This window comes from Musca vetustissima, unplaced genomic scaffold (genome assembly GCF_032173495.1).
Source record: "Musca vetustissima isolate MV318-11 ecotype Yass unplaced genomic scaffold, APGP_CSIRO_Mvet_v1 utg28572, whole genome shotgun sequence".
Classification (NCBI taxonomy): Eukaryota; Metazoa; Arthropoda; class Insecta; order Diptera; family Muscidae; genus Musca; species Musca vetustissima.
Genome location: NW_026884236.1, coordinates 90808 through 110615, shown reverse-complemented (window position 1 = coordinate 110615; position 19808 = coordinate 90808). Strand labels below are relative to the sequence as shown.

Below are 19808 nucleotides of genomic sequence, written 5' to 3'. Positions count from 1 at the left end.
TCCAATTGTAGATTGTGAATGCTGCCTCGATGATCTGTTAGTGGTGGGCCCTGGATGCCGCTTCCACGACGACTTCCACTAGAACAATTAAATAGAAGAAATATATAAATTGTATTCATTATAAAAATAATTTTTGAAAAATCCAATTTTAACATAAATTATAAAAAATATTTTCTAAGAAATCTACACTTATCATAAAATACAAAAAATATTTTTTAAGAAATAAACGCCTATCATAAATTATAAACAAGTGAAACAGCTCGGCCCGGCCGAACTTAACGCCATAGATATTCTGACAGGTACTTGTAATTAAAATATAGGGAAAATATCAAAAAGTGCACCTATACCGACATTCCAAAGACCGATTATGTAAACCATTATACAAATTTCAATTACCCTCAGCCTTATGGCTGATGAGGGTGTATAAACATTGACACGGTGAAAATGACCCTCATGGAAATATTGGTTCTAGACCCCATGTTTCTTTGGAACATTTTTTTTCAAAAAATTTTGATTTCATCCAAACTTTGCCCATCTTATTATTTCATCCAATTTTTTTTTAGTTCGGACATGGGGAATATCGGTCCACTCCCTCTGGTACCTCCCACAAAGGGGCTATGGCTAAATGCGGCTTACAGTTCATATATATATATATAAGGTTAATTATCGAACCTTATGTTCTAGTTTTTTCGTATCTCCAGCAGATGAAATGATTACAACATAGTCTTAGAACCAAACCCAAACACGGAAAAAAACATAACTATTTTAATATAAAAAGGGGGTTATATGGGGACGACCCCAAAAAGGGGGCGAATGTGAAAAACTTTCTGGTGGGAAGATTTGTTACCATATACGACTACAAAATACAAAATAGCAACGAATTCGGTTGAAAACCGCGTTCAAGAATCGAAAAATACCGAAAATTGGGGGTGCCCTTATATGGGGGCTATCCGAAAAAATGTACCTATATTTATAATTTTTTGTGGAGAGATTTGGTACCTATTAAGAACTCAAAATACTAAATTACCAATTCGGTGGAAAATACGATCAAAGCCCTCAAAATACTGAAAATAGGAGGTACCGTTATATGGGGGCTACCAGAAAAAGTGGACCTATATTTATAATTTTGTGTGGAGACATTTAGTACCCAATAAGAACCCAATGTACCAAATTTCAGTGTATTCGGTTGAAAAAACCCGCTTTTGTACACCATTTACCTTAAATCGGACGAAAATATATATGGGAGCTATATCTAAATCTGAACCGATTTTCATGAAACTTAACACACATCATTATAGACTTAATTCATTACGACGTGCCAAATTTCGTGCAAATCGAAAGATATATAGGGACTTTGGTGCACCATTTCCAAATAATCGGACGAAAATATATATGGGAGCTATATCTAAATCTGAACCGATTTTTATGAAATTTTACACACATCATTCTAGACCAAATTCATTACGCTGTGCCAAATTTCGTGCAAATCGAATGATATATAGGGACTTTGGTGCACCATTTTCAAAAAATTCAAAATATATATTAGAGCTATATCTAAATCTAAACCGATTTTTGAGAAATTTTACACATATTATTCTAGACCTAATTCATTACGCTGTGCCAAATTTCGGGCAAATCGAAAGATATATATGGAGCTATATCGTTTTTATAAAATTTTACACACATCATTCTAGACATAATTCATTGCGCTATGCCAAATTTCGTGCAAATCGAAAGATATATATGAACCGTTTACATTAAATCGGACGAAAATATATATGGGAGCTATATCTAAATCTGAACCGATTTTCCCAATTTCAATAGGGTTCGTCCTTGGGCCAAACAAGTGACCTATGCCAAATTTCATCCAATTCGGATCATAAATGCGACCTGTACTTTGTTTACAATTTAACATAGACAGACAGACGGACGGACATGCATAAATCGACTCAGAAAGTGATTCTATGCATATTCTCAAAATGAACCATGTGTCTATCTCGTTTCCTTTTGCTTGTTACAAATATATGCACAAAGACATAATACCCTGTACCACAGTGTGGTGAAGGGTATACAAAAACAATTTAAAACCAGTGAGCGGAACAGTATAGTCGGACGGAGCCGACCATATGATACCATACACAACATCCACGGACATATAATTTTGTGTGGTTCTTTATTCTGAGCATTGGCAATATTTCGCGATATTTGCAACCTCTTGACCGACTAAAGGTCAGCCAATATTACTAATATCCAATACAGCCCTTCTAATTACTTGTCCAGATTCCCTTCACCGTGGGTAGTGTTGTGATGTTCTCCTTTCAATTGTAGCCTAAGTGTAACTCCCACGTCCTAGTACATACGACAATGTAATTGGTATCAATTTAAAGGCCAACGACTACACCATAGAATACAAATTTGTTATTTTCACACAAAAGTCAGGTCCATTTGACCCGCTAAATATTGGCCGATCTTTATTAAAACAGGCACGCTTATTCTTTGGCACGATCCCCTTCTCCATGTAAAAATTAGCGATGTTTGGGCCATAATTGCATATAGAACGTCCAGAAAATCAGACAAAATATGTAGTTTAATTCGGGGCTGTAATAAATTATTAAAAATATTTTTTTAATCGCGCCTAATTTATTTATATTAAAACATATTTATAAAAAATCTATTATACCATTTCGTCCACCTTTTTCCCACTTCAATAATTATTTTTTTTATTAAATCCAATAAACACTTCAAACTAATACCTAGTCTATTCAATACCCACTTGGTTGGGCTATTGAGAAAAATTGAATATCGAGCTCCACTTCAGTTTATTCGTGAAAATAAAAAGCCATTACAGCATATCCGTTTGGACTAAAATATTCCACAGATGGCATAAAAACTCATTATTCAATCGTTATGTTATTTTTCAACGCACAACCAGCGAACAGAAATTTTTCCACTGGGATGAGCAAAACCCACAAACAAACAAAAAAGGCAATAACTACAAAAACCAAAAAACCTGAACTTTACTTACGTATAGAGGGCACCGGATATGGATTCACGGCGATTACGTCCAAATAATGTGGGTGGTACAGCCGATATAGTTACAACAGAATGTCTTCGTCCGCCACCCGATGGCCCGGCCTGTGATTGTGATAGTGTGGTCAAGAACTCTACATCATGTGGACTGAGACCGCCAGTTTCACCACCCACATCTGAGAGACGCCTCACCTGACTGGCCGTTATACCCTCGGTTATTTGCAGTGATGGCAATGAATGTTTGCGTCTTTGTTGCATGTCCATCAATGGACACAGCAGATATGGATTTTTGGGTGATTCTGGATCCGAGTCATCACTGTTTGTCCTTTTTGCGGTTGCCGATGTACAACTTTCATTACCTCCACCAACGGCACCCAGTAGCTCGTCAGCACCATCTTCATCTGTGGGATTGGTCTCTTCGACCACAATGAGTGGCTCCTGTGTGCTGATATTGAAAACCGGTGTAAATGATGAACGACGCATTTTTAGTGTTGAAATTTTGTTGTCTCTCTGGAGATGGTGGTGGTGTTGGTATGTGGCTGAGTGTGACTATGTGTTAAACGTAAATCCTTGCGGTGTGGGGCAAAGTGGATGACTGAAATATCCGCTTTTTATTACTGCGTTTGATAGCGTTTCTTTTTTGTGGTTTTTACCTGGAAGATATAAGAGAAGAGAATATTTTTAATTCACCATGAAGGGAAAAAAGCAATATAGTGTCGTTCTTTTATAAAGACTGATTTCTTTTTCTTAAAAGGTTTCGCAAAAGTTGGTAATTAATTTTTTGCGCTTTATGTCTCCCTTCTCCTCCGTTCTGTTTTTATTTGTTTGAATATATAATGGACGTTTTTTGGGGACTATGAAGAAGATATAAAAAGTAAAGGAATAGAAATAGAACAACACATATTGTTGTTACGCAGTTCAACTGCAATGGTCTTCGCAACAAAATCAGCGAAATTGTAGAATTTATGAGGAAACCAAGCTAACCGAGATCTGTAGCTTGCAGTGTTGCGATGGCTGCAACGTTATGCGGAGGGTCCGTACCAGAAGCGAAGGTGGGTGACTTACATTTTTATTACACCATTCTGTCCAGTACAGACCTACATCGCTTGAGCTAGACTCTAGTCAACATTCCAGGTCAACATTTTGCACGGTTAATGAGGATGCCCCCATGAGGATAAGAGGAGATTGCCACAGCTTGCCTGACATCACTATTGTGGCTCCGTGTCTGATAAATGACGTAACCTGGCAACCCGTCATTTCACTCGGCTCAGACCACCTTCCGATCATCGTCTCCGTCAACAGACCACCAGACTTCATAACCTCTGAAAGCTGTACTTTTCTAAACCATGGGAAAGCTGATTGGCCTGGCTGAAACCCACCCTTTTTTACAAGTACAAATATAAAACATTATTAACACTTGCTTTTATTTTTTAAATCGACGACTATTTAATACTTTGTAAAAATATTCTTTAAAAATAAAAAAAAAACTTATTGAATCTCCTTCAAAAATTCTTCCCCGAAAATATATTATTTCATAACAAATATCACGTGACTAGTTCCAAACATTATGTCTCTAGTGTTGGTTATACTCATTGTTGCAGCTTAAAAAATTTCATTGAAAATGCGTTACTATCAACCAGGAAAAACAACATAAAATAATTTACTAACAAGACAGCTGAATGCCATCGCAAGGACTGTGATCTAGCACACCCGATACTAACAACATGCTAATATTGGCTATTATAAATTGACCATCCAATATAAGCTTTAACATCAGTTTGAGTTGTAAGCAGTTCACAGTGTAGCCAGTGATAATAAAATTTAAGTGGTGATCATGGTATGGCATTTAAATAAAACAGGATTATGGCAGTTGGTGTTGCATTTTCTCTACCAGTTGGTCCTTGCAAATGCCATGGTATCGGGGTCCAATGAGGTGATTAAACAAAAATCCTTTAAGGAAAAAATCCTTTCTTGTTTTCGTTCTCTTTACAACAGAAATCGTGGACATATGAAATAAAATCAGTGGATTATTCGACGGCGGACGAGAACATACTTAACACCAATTTGAGGGTGGAACGTGTAACACGTGGTGTCTATGCCATATCTGGTTCCATTGTATTGGGTATCGATGTTGATGAGAGTACACAATGTGATGTAATATGCTACAGAGAATCTCTATTTTAGTATTATTAAAATGTACACTAAATTATTTTAGATCGAGGCTAGTGTCTATCGCAGCGACAATGGCGTCAACGAATACAAGGTATTACCCTTCAGAATGTCTCGCCAACATGTCATATCAACCCTCAATGGTTTCTATAAGGAAATGTTGATGGATACACTGAGAGAATGCTCCGATTTGCCGGTGTTTGAAGATAAGTTTGAGCCACCGCTCGAAAAGAGGGAATATACTCTAACAAAGTGTCAGTTTAGTCAAGATGGATTTCCCAATCATTTGGAAGATGGTTTTTATAAAATTCTAATCGTTGGTTGTGGCTGCCTCGATTGGCATTTATCCGTTATTTCTGAAGTGGAATCTACACATTAACTACTTTGTTTTTTGTTTTGTCCGAATAAGGCCTTTTATTATTTAGGGCTTTGAAAAAAAAATAATAATATTAAAAAATTCACGCTTATATAAGGCCTTGAAAAAAATATAATTTAAAACCAGTAAGGAAAGTTCAAAAGTCGGACGGCGCCGACTATATGATACACTCCACCACTTTGGTTACATACAAACGATGATAATATATATAAAATCCTGATAGAACAGACTTAGCATCTTTGGAGCAACAATGAATATTGGTGCTATATCTAGTACATATGATCGAATTTCAATGAAACTTAACACGCTCTATCCTAGTATCAATTACATACGATATGCCAAATTTTGTCTCAATCGGACAAAAAATGGGAGTTTGGTGCACCGTTTACATAAAGTCGGACGAAACTATATATGGGAGATATATCTATATCTGATCCGATTTCAATGAAACTTAACACACTCTATCCTAGTCTCATTTCCATACGTTAAGCCAAATTTTGTCTCAATCGGACAAAAATTGAGAGTTTGGTGCACCATTTACATAAAATCGGACGATGCTATATATAAATCTGAACCGATTTCAATAAAACTATTCTAAATTCCATACGTTATGCCAACTTTCGTCAAAATCGGACAAAAATTGGGAGTTTGGTGCTCCATTTACATAAAATTGGACGAAGCTATATATGGGAGCTATATCTATATTTGATCCGATTTCAATGAAACTTAACACACTCTATCCTAGTATCATTTCCCTACGTGAAGCCACATTTTGTCTCAATCGAACACAAATTTCGAGTTTGGTGCACCATTTACATAAAAACGGGCGAAGCTATATTTGGAAGCTGCGTACTGAATTAAAATCGGTTCAGTGCAAAATTTTGTGTCATTCGGACAAAATTTGAGAGTTTGGTGCATCATTTAGGTGCAATCGGACGAAAATATATGTGGGAGCTATGTCTAAATCTGAACCGATTTTCTCCAATTTCAATAGGGTTCGTCCTTGGGCAAAACAAATGGGCTGTGCCAAATTTCATCCTATTAGGACCATAAATGCAATCTGTACTTTGCTCACAAAAATAATTTTTTTGTTTTTATTTTATTTTGGCCATATAGGGCCCTGAAAACATATTATTTAAAAACCCACACTTATGTAGAGCCTTAAAAAAATATATTTACAAATCAACACTTGAAAACATATTCTTTAATAGTCTACGTTTATATAGGGGCTTAAAAAATATTCTTTAAAAATCCACGGTTATCTAGAGCCTTAAAAATGTTTTTATACATAGCCTGGTACAAATATATTTTTTTCATTCATGAAAAAATATATAATATTTCATAACAAATATCACGTGCCTATGTTCAGTGATACTATTTTATTCTTGTACGGATCAGTGTTCAGAATCACTGAATCTTGTTTTTTTATTAATTAAAAAAACAAGATTGTTACATGCCATCGAATGAATTATGATCTAAAACATGATCCGAATGATTACCATATTACAAGCTATTATACATTTGACCAATATATAAGCTTTAATATCGGGTTTAGCTGACAATAGTTACTCGTTTAGCCAGTGTTAAGAAAGTGATACTAAAATAGAAATAATGATCATGGTATTGAATTTAAATAAAACAGGACTATGGCAGTTGGTGCTTCATTTACTCTACACGGTGGTCCTTGTAAATGCCATGATGTTAAGGTCTAATGAGGTGATTTGAAAAAAAAATACACCCGTTAAAGAACAACTTCTTTTTACTTATCGATTTTTCTGTTTTCCATTTTCTTTACAACAGAAATCGTGGACTTCTGTAATTAAATCACTGGATTATTCATCGACGGACGAAGACATGGCTCGAATCAACTTGAGAGTGGAGCGTGTGTCACGCGGTGTCTATGCCATATCTGGCACTTTTGTTTTGGGTTTCGATGTTTATGAGCGTACGGAATGTTATGTACATTGAAGAATGTCCGTTTTATTCTTATTAAACAAATTGGCATCATTTATTTTAGGTTGAGGCCAGTTCTTATCGCAGCGAAAATGGTGTCAAGGAATACAGGGTTTTGCCCTTCAAAATGCCTCGTCAAAATTTAATTGCGGCCATCAATGGTTTCTACAAGGAAATGTTCATGGAAACGCTTAAAAATTGCTCCGATTTACCTGTGTTTGAGGATAAGTTTGAGCCTCCGCTCAAAAAGAGGGAATACACTCTAACAAAGTGTCAATTTAATCACGATCAGTTTCCCAGTCATTTGGCAGATGGTTTTTATAAAATATTAATATCTGGTTCTGGTTGTCTCGATTGGCATTTTTCCGTTATTACTGAAGTGGAATCTATACATTAAATGATGGCTTATTTCCATTACAATAATAGGAAATAATCAAAATAAATATTAAAAATATTCATTAAAAATTCAAAACTCATATGATCTTTAAAGAAATATGCATTAACCAGTAATGAAAGTAGTAAAGTCGGACCGGGCCGACTATATGATACCCTTCACCACTATGGGTATATTAAACAGGGCTATTAACATGAGATTGTATGAAATAAAATATGTGATATTTATCTAGATTTATCCATAAACATGTCATTAGTTTGTTACAATGGCACACAAGTATGTAAATCGTCTTCAAACAAATATCAATAGGTCAAACAAATATCAATAGGTCAAATATCAATAGGTCAAATATCAATAGGTTTACATTAAATCGGACGAAACTATATATGGGAAATTACAAAAATCTTTTAAATTCCTTGAAGCTGAGGTTTGCAAGGTTATAACTAGCGAAATATGAACATATTGCATATAATTTAAATTGATTTCTTTAAAATGAAGTGTTCTTGTCAAAATCTTAAAATATTGGTAATAAATAATAAGTTTGATGGAAATCACAGCTTCCACAGGTGGTAATGTAAAAAATGGGTGAAAATGTGTTGAAGCCAACGAGTTTTTTTGTGTTCGTTCCTGATTTGTGACTAAACTACACAACGCACGCACATGTGATCAGTGACTAAGTTGCAGAATACCCCATGGACAATATGGTTCTAATGTTTGATTTTTCGATATAATCACTGCATCCACCCAAAACGGATGCTGCCATTTTGAAGCCGGATTTTCGGTATTTTTTTATTTTTTCTTATAATCAGGACGCGCAACCAGATAATGAGCTAAACTGATTATAGGATTGTAGAACTCGTGATTTTGCTTCGTTTAGTGTATATCTCATGAATGGGTGAGCACATAGATTCTTTGCAATTGGGTTCCAAAGACGAAAATTTGGTGCGTAAATTTTTATAAAAAACATATTAAGATAGTCCATTCAAATTCCGTGGGACCCCGCGTGATTTTAGTTTTTTTACGTGCCGGATCTAATGAGCCCATGTTTAATTCCGTCCAATAAAATGGCGGATATAGGTACCTTGAATGTGGGAAAAACTGCAAAAACTTATTTTGACAAATTCGCGTATATAATCGCGTTTTTCTTCGAATTAATTTCACATACATTCATTTTTGTGTTATCATATTCGCGAATCTGTGTGAAAATAGGTCAAAAATATATCGATACGCGAATAATATGCGTATTTTATCCAAAATCGATTGTGGAGGCACATCCGCGGTTCTTAACCGATCCTTTTAAAATAGGTGTCCTTTTGTGTATTTTCATAGGAGATTACTGAAATCGGATGCGCATAAAAATCGTATGCACGTTGCGTGATTTTTAGCCATTTTTAGGGTTTTTGCTTAGTAAAGTGCATCGAGCGGCACACTTTGACCGCTAAATTAAACATCGAAAAATTCATAATTATTGAAAGACATTGATTCGGTTTATACAAAAACCGCATGCGCATCAACTGATTTCAACTAATACGCGAATTGCATGCTTTTAAATATTGGTAATTTGTATGTATTGCAAGTGCAATATATTTAGTCATTTTTACAGTCGAAACTGTTATCAGATGAATATACAGATATTTAACAATCATCTAAAAGAATTTGAAGAAAAAAGCGTCGCATATTTTAGAAGATTAAGGCAAAACCGTATTCCCTTAACCATACTAAAAAAATCGAAAATTTAAAAAACATTTCGATTTAATTAAAAAATTTAATTATTTTATTTTCAGATATCTTCATGCTTCTATTAGTTTTTCGCGACAATATAACCGTAATTCAACTTGATTTGACAATTATGGAAAGAAAACAAATGTGTTTATCCATTTGTGAAGAAATTCGCGTATTACAACAAATAGGAATTAATTTAATTTATATTTGAAATACAAGATTTAAAACCGCTATAACTTTTGTGCGCAGCATCCGAATTTGTGAACGCGTACATATTCCGAATCAGCATATTTTTCTTAGCCTATGTACCAAAAATCATGAATGTGCTCGCAAAAAAAAAATTTCAAAATTTTTTTTATGGAATTTTAAAAGAATTTTGTAATTTCCCATATATCTAAATCTGAACCGATTTTCACGAAACTTGACAGACATCATTCTAGGCTCAATTCAGTACGTTATGACAAATTTCGTGCAAATCGAAGTATATTTAGGGATTTTGGTGCACCATTTACATGAAATCGGACGAAACTATATATGGGAGCTATATTTAAATCTGAATCGATTTTCACGACAGTAAGTTATACCAAATTTTTGGTGCACCATTTACCTTAAATCGGACCAAAATATATATGGGAGCTATATCTACATCTGAACCGATTTTTCCCAATTTCAATAGGGTTCGTCCTTGGGCCAAACAAATTAGCTGTGCCAATTTTCATCCAAATTGGATTATAAATGGGGCCTGTACCTTGTTCACAATTTAACACCAACAGACGGAAGGACGGACATACAAAAATCGACTCAAAGAAACTATGAGTATATCTCGTTTCCTTTTGCATGTTACAAACATATGCACAAAGACATAATACCCTGTACCGCAGTGTGGTGAAGGATATAAAAATCCACGCCTCATAGCGTTCTTAAATAATATGCATTAAAAATCCATGCCTCATAGCAATTTTCAACCAGTGAGCGGAGCAGTATAGTCGGGCGGGGCCGACCATACGATACCCTACACAACTACCACGGAACTCTAACTTTCAGCCGATTTTTATTCAGAGTCTGGGCAATATTTCATGATAGTTGCACTCTCTTGTCAAAAAACCCTCCTTCTTATACTGACATATTATCCGAATATTACTAATATTCAGTACACCCCTTCTAATTACTTGTCCATATTCCCTTCACCGTGGGATGTGTTGTGATGTCCGGCTTTCAATTGTGGCCCACAGATTGACTCCAAAATCAAAAAAAAAAAATGTTTTAGCTCCACTTCATCCCAATATTAATATCTGATCATCACCGATAATTATAGACCATACCTGGATCCTCACGGGAAATTTCAAAACTATCCGCACTATATTAATAATAATATAATATCTGAGTACGTAAGCAGCTGTAAATATTTAAATGTAAGTTCCACATTCGAGAACATACAACAATATAATTGGTATCAATTTAAAGGTCAAGCAATCCACTTGGATATACCATCAACTTCTCGGGTCTATGTCCTTCAGGAGAAAATATATACGCCATAGAATAAAAATTTTTCATTTTTTCACACAAAAGTCAGGGACCATTTGACCCGGTAAATATTGACCGATCTTTATCAAAACAGGCATGCTTATTCTTTGGCCCGTAAAAATTCGCGATGTTTGGGCCATAATTGCGGCCTCTAGAATGACCATTAAATCAGACAAAAAATTAGTTTTTGGTCCATTTCATCCCCTAAATAGGGGTCTTCCTTTTTTCACACAAAAGTCAGGGACCATTTGACCCGGTAAATATTGACCGATCTTTATCAAAACAGGCATGCTTATTCTTTGGCCCGTAAAAATTCGCGATGTTTGGGCCATAATTGCGGCCTCTAGAATGACCATAAAATCAGACAAAAAATTAGTTTTTGGTCCATTTCATCCCCTAAATAGGGGTCTTCCTTGGGTAGAATCCATCCTACATGCAAAGTTTCGTGAACATTGGGCCATAACTGTGGCCTGTATCATGCTTACAAATTATAATGGACGGACACACATATCTAGATCGACTCATCTAGTCGAGATATGACGATCGGTATACTTAAAGGTGGGTCTAGGACCAATATTTCGCGGCGTTGCAAACTCTTGGGGCTGCACAAAGCTGTAATACCCTGACAACATAGTTGTGTAGGGTAAAATTAATTTAAAACTCGTTACTATCAGTTAGGAACTACAATGTAAAATAATTTACAAAAAGATACAAGATTGTTGAATGTCATCGAATGGAATTCTATATAAAACACGACACTAATGACATGCTAATATCGGCTGTTATAAATAAGCCAACAAAATTAAGCCAGCATCATTTTGACCTGACAGCAGCTACAAGTGTGGCCAATATTGGGAAAGTGATACCAATATTTATATTTGCAATCATGACATCGGTTTCAAATAAAACAGGATTATGGCAGTCGGTGTTTCATTTATTCTACACATTGGTCCTTGTAAATGCCATGGTGACGGGATCCGATGAGGTAACTAAAACAAATCCTTTAAGGAAAAATTTCTTTTAATTTTTCTTTTCATCCTCGCCTTCATTCTCTTTACACCAGAAATCGTGGACTTATGAAATAAAATCGTTGGATTATTCGACGGCGGACGAGGACATTCTAAACACCAATTTGAGTGTGGAACGTGTATCTCGTGGTGTCTATGCCTTATCTGGCTCCATTGTATTGAATATCGACATTGATGAGAATACACAATGTTATGTAATGGGCTATCAAGAATATCTATTTTTCTCTTAATAAAATATTCAATTTATTATTTAAGGTGGAGGCCAATACCTATCGCAGCGACAATGGCGTCAACGAATACAAAGTATTAGCCTTCAAAATGTCTCGCCAAAATATAATTTCGGCAATCAATGGCTTTTACAAGGAAATGTTTATGGACACATTGAGCGAATGTTCCGATTTACCTGTATTTGAAGATAAGTTTGAGCCACCGATCGAAAAAAGAGAATATACCCTAACAAAGTGCCAATTTAGTCAAGATGGATTCCCCAATCATTTGGAAGAAGGTTTTTATAAAATTCTAATATCTGGTTCTGGTTGTCTGGATTGGCATTTCGCCGTTATTGTTGAAGTGGAAGCTACAAATTAAATAGGTTTCTTACTTTGATTTGCAAAATAAAGAAAATGTTAAAACTAAAAATTGAAAATTCTACGATTATTGGTATTTAAAAATATAATTTTAGTCCAATACTATTTCATCAATGATAACTTTTTTCACTTTATTGACCCTTAAGAAAAATTGACGTTCAAATGGTTTATGTCTCTTAAGTTGTTTTGAACATTTGCATTATAAAGAGCCATGTTGCTTGAAAAAATATTCTCTCCAATGTCACGTATTCACATTTCGACTCATCTCGGCTGAAAATTTTAATATAGACTCCACATAAGGTGGGCGGTGTAAAAATTCTACTCACTTTTGCATTTGTGGATCTTGAAAATTCATGCTATACTAAAATACATACACGCAGCTTTGAAAATACATCTTTGTGGCTTTTAATGACTATTCTGGAAAAAATGTATGAATATCTTTTAAAGAGTCTTCGTTTCCTATAATCATTTAAAAATCCATGATTTTTAAATTTCTTAAAATTATATTATTATAGCCAATCCAAAAATATTCCTAAAAAAATCACTGCTCTTCTAAAAGTATTAGTCCTTCTGAAATCCACTATTCTTACAAAAATATCAATATTTTTATAGTCTTTCTAAAAATATTCTTATAAAAAATCAAAATTTTAATAGCTCCTCAAAATATTTATAGGTTTGTGCAGCCCCAAAAGTTTGTAACGCCGCGAAATATTGGTCCTAGACCCACCTTTAAGTATACCGATCGTCATATCTCGACTAGCTGAGTCGATCTAGACATGTGTGTCCGTCCGTCCGTCCGTCTGTCCATTATAATTTGTAAACACGATACAGGCCACAGTTATGGACCAATCTTCACGAAATTTTGCATGTAGGATGGGTTCTGGCCAATGAAGACCCCTATTGTTTTTGGGAAAGATCGGTTAATACTTAGGGGATGAAATGGACCAAATACTAAAATTTTGTCGGTTTTTCTGGTCGCTGCAGAGGCCGCAACAATGGTCCGAACATCGTGAAATTTTGCATGGAGAAGCGGATCGGGCCAAAGAATAAGCATGCCTGTTTGGAGAAAGATCGGTCAATATTTAGCGGGTCAAATGGACCCTGACTTTTGTGTGAAAAATGACAAAATTTTTATTCTATGGCATATATATTTACCCCTGAAGGACATATACCCGAGAAGTTGATATTATATCCAAGAGGATTGTTTGACCTTTAAATTAAGACCAATTATATTGTTGTATGTGCTCGGATGTTGGAGTTACACCTAAATGTCTACAGGTATCTCCGTATTCGTATATAATTTAGTAACCCATTACCACTCTGGAGAGCGGAACTATAGCGCTGATCGCTTTGAAATGTTCCATGAGGTTCCAGTTATGGTCAACGACAACGCCTATATTATTCCGAAAATATGTCAGTGTAAGGAAGAGGTGCTGTTTACCTCTAATTGGGCAAGAGGGTGCAAATTTCACGAAATATTGCCCAGGCTCGCAATGGTAGTTGTGTAGGGTATCGTATGGTCGGCCCCGTCCGACTATACTGCTCCGCTCACTGGTTTTAGAAATATTTTGAAAAATACACGTTTCTTTTATTCTCTAAATATATATTCTTCAAAAATACACGCTTCTTTTATTCCTTGAATATATATTCTTCAAAAAATCCACGCTAGTACTTGAATAACAAAAATCTACGCTTCTTTTAGTCACTGAATATATGGAAGCTATATACCTATCCTTCTTTTAGTCCTTGGAAAAATATACTTTGGGAGATATATCTACATCTGAACCTATTTCAACAAACGGATGTGAACCTGTAGTAACTACAAAACAGTATGCAAAAATTTGGCTTGATAGGATAACATTGACAGTACGGTGCTCCATTTACATAAAATCCGAAGAAACTTTATATGGGAGCTATATCTAAATCTGAACCGATTTTAACAAAACTTACATACATACTACAATTTGAACCTAATTCAGTAGCCGTGCAAAATTTTGTCTTAATCGGACAGATATTGAACGTATGGTGGTCCATTTACACATGATCGGACTATATATGACAGGAAACTATATGGAAGCTAAATCTAAATCTGAACCGAATCCAACAAAACTTCGCATACATCAATCTGGGCCTAATTGGGTACGCTGTACAAAATTTTGTCTCAATTGGACCAATTATGGAAGTTTGCATAAAATCGGACGAAGCTATATATGGGAGCTATATACTAGGGATACGTAGTCGAGCGCAAAAGTCGACTTGTAGACTTTTCGAATTTGCTTCTGAACAAAAAGTCGATTTTTAGACTTTTCGATTTTTGCCTTTGACTAAAAAGTCGAATTTTCGATCTTTCGATTTTGAATTTATGAAGAAAATCGAATGTCGATCTTGAAAAGTAGACTTTGCGATTTTCTCAAAGGTCAAAAATCGACTTCGACTTTTAGACTTTTTAATACAAAAAGTCGATTAATTGATTAGTCGAAAGCCGATTTACTTATCCCTACTATATCTGAATCTGAAGCGATTTTCTCCAATTTTCCCAAATAAGTGACATGTGGCAAATTTCATCCAAATCGAATCATAAATGCGACTTGTACATTGTTCACAAAAATACATGGACGGACGGACAGACAAACGGACATGCATAAACCGACTCAGTAGGTGATTCTATGCATATTCTCAAAAGATACCATGTATCTACCTCGTTTTCTGTTACAAACATATGTACATAGACGTAATACCCTGTACAACATTGTGGTGAATGGTATAAAACATCGCGTAATTATTGTTTCAAATCAGGGCTTAAATAATACCATTAAAATTGCCTTACCATTAACCAGAAATGTAATACAAGTGCGGAACACGAATATGTTTGGTTTAACTAACAAGATAAACGAATTTACAAACAAGAATGTGGCATGTCATCGAATAGATTGTGATGTAAAACATGGCTAACTAACAAGATGCTAATTGTTATCATACACCATGCTATTAAAACCGGCCACTAAATATAAGCTTAGAATCGGTTTGAACTGACAGCAGTTGGAAGTGTAGCCAGCGTTGGAAAAGTGTAATAATACAATAAAATTGGTGATTATGGTATTGGATTTAAGTAAAACAGGATTATGGCAGTTGGTATTTTATTTACTCCATACATTGGTCCTTGTAAATACCATGGTACCAGGAACAAATGAGGTAACTTAAGAAAAACATCCTTCAAGGAGGACAAGAATAAAAAAAATCCACCATGCTTGTTCCATTTCAACAGAAAACATGGACATATGAAATTAAATCATTGGATTCCTCATCGGCTGATGATGACATACTTGGCATCGATTTGAGTGTGGAACGTGTCTCACGTGGTGTCTACGGCATATCTGGCTCCTTTACATTGGGTATAGATATTGACGAGAGTGTTCCATTTGATGTAATACACATTCTAGAATTCCATCTGTATCCCTATTAACATTTCTAATTAATTATTTTAGATCGAGGGTACTGCCTATCGCAGTGATAACGGCGTCAACGAATACAGGATATTACCCTTCAAAATGGCCCGTCAACATTTAATTTCAGCTCTCAATGGTTTCTACAAGGAAATGTTAATGGAATCGTTGAAAGAATGTTCCGATATGCCTGTGTTTGAGGATAAATTTGAGCCACCTCTCGAAAAGAGGGTATATACCTTAACGAAGTGTCAATTTAGTCAAGATGGTTTTCCCAATCACTTGGCCGAAGGTTTTTATAAAGTAGTCATTGCAGGTTCGGGTTGTACCGATTGGCAGTTTACCGTTATTGCTCAAGTGGAATCGAAACATTAAATTAATTTTAAATAAATTTAAATAATAAATATAGGAATCGGAATTAAAGTACACCACAGAATATGAGTTTTATTTTTAAAATGAAATCTAAACAATGTATCAGGACTATATTCTTCAAAATAGTAAATAGTAAAATTGTTCCTTGAAAAAATGTGTTTTGAAGAAATGCACGTTTGTATTGGTCACTGTAAATATTCTTCCACAAATCCGCGCTTGTATTGGTAATTGAAAAAAAACTCCTTAAAAATCCATGCTTGTATTGGTCCTTGAAAACATATTCTTTACGAATTCACACATTGTATTGGTCCTTGAAAAAATAATATTTAGGAAATCATAGATTGTAGTGGCCCTTGGAAAACAATTTTTTCAAAAACCCATTAGTCATTAAAGAAAATAGCCTTTTCAATTCCCACTTGTATTGGTCCTTGAAGAAATATTCTTTAAAAATCCTTGCCTTGCATTGGTCCTTGAAAAATATTTTTCGAAAAAATTTTTAATTCTTTTATAGGTTCTTAAAAATATACTTTAAAAACCCCACACTTTCAATGGTCATTAAAAAATATTCTTTAAAAATTCTTGCCTTGAATTGCTCCTTGAATAATATTCTTTAAGAAATTCACCCCTGTATTGGTCTGTATAAGTTCGCGAAAAAATATTCTTTTGGAGATCCACGCTTGTATTGGCATTTGAAAAAATATTCTTTAAAAACTCCTAGCTTTCGTTGGTCCTCGAAAAAATATTCTTTAAAAAGTCCATGCTTGTATTGGTCCTTAAAAAATATAGTTTAAAAATCCACGATTGTATTGACCCTTAAAAAAATATTCTTAAGAAATTGATGCTTGTATGGGTAATTGAAAACTATTCTTTTGAAGATCCACGCTTTTATTGGTATTGTTCCTTGAAAAAAAAAATCTTTAAACAATACACACTTGTATTGGCCCTTAAAAACCCACGCCTTTATTGGCCCCTGAAAATTTGTTCATTAAAAATTCACACTAGTATTGGTCACTGAAAAAATATTCTTTAAAAAATCAAAGCATCTGATAGTCCTTGAAAAAAATTCTTAAAAAATTTACGCTTAAAAAAATTCTTTTAAAAATTCACGCCTGTATTGGTCCTTGAGAAAATATTATTTTAAAATTAATATTCTTGTCCTTAAAAAAAACAGTAAGGATTGTAGTAATGTCGGACTGGGCCGACTATATGATACCCTTCACCACTTTGGGTATATTGTACATATGTATCCTAACAATTGCATGTCTATGTTCCCTCTTTCTCCAACAAAACCTAACTTTTATTTCATTCGAGCAGATTTTAGTACGCTAAGCCAAATTTTGTGCAAATCGAAGTACATAAAGGGACTTTGTTGGACTATTTACCTCGAAGTATATATAGAGACTTTTGTACACCATTTACCTTAAATCGGACGAAAATATATATGGGAGCTATAACCAAATCTAAACCAATTTTCAGGAAACTTGACACACATCATTCCAGATCTAATTCATTACGCTGTGCCAAATTTCGTACAAATCAAAAGATATATAGGGACTTTGGTACATTGGTAAATCGGACGAAAATATATATGGGAGCTATATCCAAATTTTCACGAAACTTAACACACATCATTCTAGACCTAATTTATTATGCTGTGTCAAATTTCTTGCAAATCGAAAGATACATAGGGACTGTTTACATTAAATCGGACGAAAATATTTATGGGAGCTATATCTACATCTGAACCGATTATTCCCCATTTCAATAGGGTTCGTCCTTGGGCCAAATAAGTGACCTATTCCAAATTTCATTCAATTCGGATTATAAATGCGACCTGTACTTTGTTTACAATTTAACATCGACAGACAGATAGGCGGACGGACATGCGTAGATCGTCTCAGAAATGCATATTCTCAAAAGGAACCATATGTATATCTCGTTTCCTTTCGCCTGTTACAAACATATGCACAAAGACATAATACCCTGTACCACAGAGTGGTGAAGGATATAAAATCATTATTTTAAACCCCAACCTTATTTATGACATTGTGCCTGAAAAAAAATTATTGAATAAACCCCGGTTATAAGTATCTCTTATTATTTATTTGTTTTTGTAATTTCAAAAGAAACTATAGTTCATTTGTTATTTCAACGATTAACTCTATATACCAACGTGCAGCTCCATAACCATTGAGGACCACCTTATAAAATCCATCCTGCATATGTTGAGGAAATTGTTCTTTTTCGAATTGACATTTGTTCAATATGTATGTTTTCTTTTCAAATGGTGGTTGAAATTTATCCTCAAATATCGGCATATTGGAACATTCTCTGAAAGTGTCCATAACCAATTTGTAAAAGTTATTAAAATAATCAAAATAGTGTTGTCGATCAACTTTAAATGGGAATTCCTTAAATTCTTTGACACCGTTTTCACTGCGATATGAAAGCATTTCAACCTGTAAAAGTAAAATAGTTATTCAATGGTCGATTGCAGCCAGCCCCTATTTAATTTATTTACAAATATTAACCTCAGAATCATCTCCTTCGATAACATCAAAATTCACATCAAAACTTAGTGTGGCACCGTAAACACCACGACTTATTCGTTCTGCTTTAGCTTCACTAAAACTCCATAAATCGGGATTATCCGAATGGGCTGTTACCGATTTCAGTTCATATGACCATGTTTGCTGTAATATTATTTAATCAAAAATAAAAGATTTGTAAAATTTGTTACAACTAGCTCACCTTTGAAGGAACTCTGAGGGCCCTCACCCTCTTCTGTGATGAAAATGTCGAAAGGACAATTATTGTCGTCACTGTGAATTTAAGTTGCATTTTAGTAATGATTGATTTTCTATTATGATTTATTTTCGAACATTTCACTAATTTATAATTGAATAAATGACAATCTTATGCAATCAGTTACACGTGTTATCAACGTAAATGTTAACATTTAAGGTCATGATAGCGATCTACATTGACCGTTTTTGATTATGAAATTTAAACAGGCCGTTAATAGCATGTTAACAAATTATCATTGCCTGTAGTAGCCCTGTTATCTCAACACGTGGAAAAAATTGGTGAAAAATGTTCTCATGAACCCTTTAAGCGCCAATGGTGTCTAAGGTCAATCAGAAAATTACATTTGAGGACTTGCCAAAAATCCCTTTACTATTTAAGTTTAAGTGCCAACGGTGCCTAACG

The 19808-nt window shown here is 34.6% G+C and overlaps 4 protein-coding genes across 4 annotated transcripts; 2 read left to right on the top strand and 2 right to left on the bottom strand.

The window, feature by feature from the left end:
- Positions 1-5: 5 nt before the first annotated feature.
- Positions 6-3530, bottom strand: LOC133331244 (uncharacterized; the record flags this gene model as incomplete). The annotated part of the gene is made up of 2 exons (XM_061539644.1): positions 3026-3530; positions 6-78 (listed from the first exon to the last, which is right to left on the bottom strand). Coding segments are annotated over exons 1-2 (561 nt in total), but the record flags the coding sequence as incomplete, so codon positions are not given.
- An 8524-nt stretch (positions 3531-12054) lies between these two features.
- LOC133331243 (uncharacterized) lies at positions 12055-12784 on the top strand. Its single transcript, XM_061539643.1, has 3 exons — positions 12055-12153; positions 12232-12390; positions 12452-12784. Exons 1-3 carry the CDS (start codon positions 12055-12057, stop codon positions 12782-12784), a joined length of 591 nt encoding a protein of 196 aa, XP_061395627.1.
- A 3170-nt stretch (positions 12785-15954) lies between these two features.
- Positions 15955-16601, top strand: LOC133331242 (uncharacterized). Its single transcript, XM_061539642.1, has 3 exons — positions 15955-15975; positions 16049-16207; positions 16269-16601. The coding sequence occupies exons 1-3, from the start codon at positions 15955-15957 to the stop codon at positions 16599-16601; spliced, it is 513 nt and encodes a 170-aa protein (XP_061395626.1).
- Positions 16602-18727: 2126 nt separating this feature from the next.
- LOC133331240 (uncharacterized) lies at positions 18728-19439 on the bottom strand. The gene is made up of 3 exons (XM_061539641.1): positions 19350-19439; positions 19130-19291; positions 18728-19057 (listed from the first exon to the last, which is right to left on the bottom strand). Exons 1-3 carry the CDS (start codon positions 19437-19439, stop codon positions 18728-18730), a joined length of 582 nt encoding a protein of 193 aa, XP_061395625.1.
- Between the last annotated feature and the right edge of the window lie 369 nt (positions 19440-19808).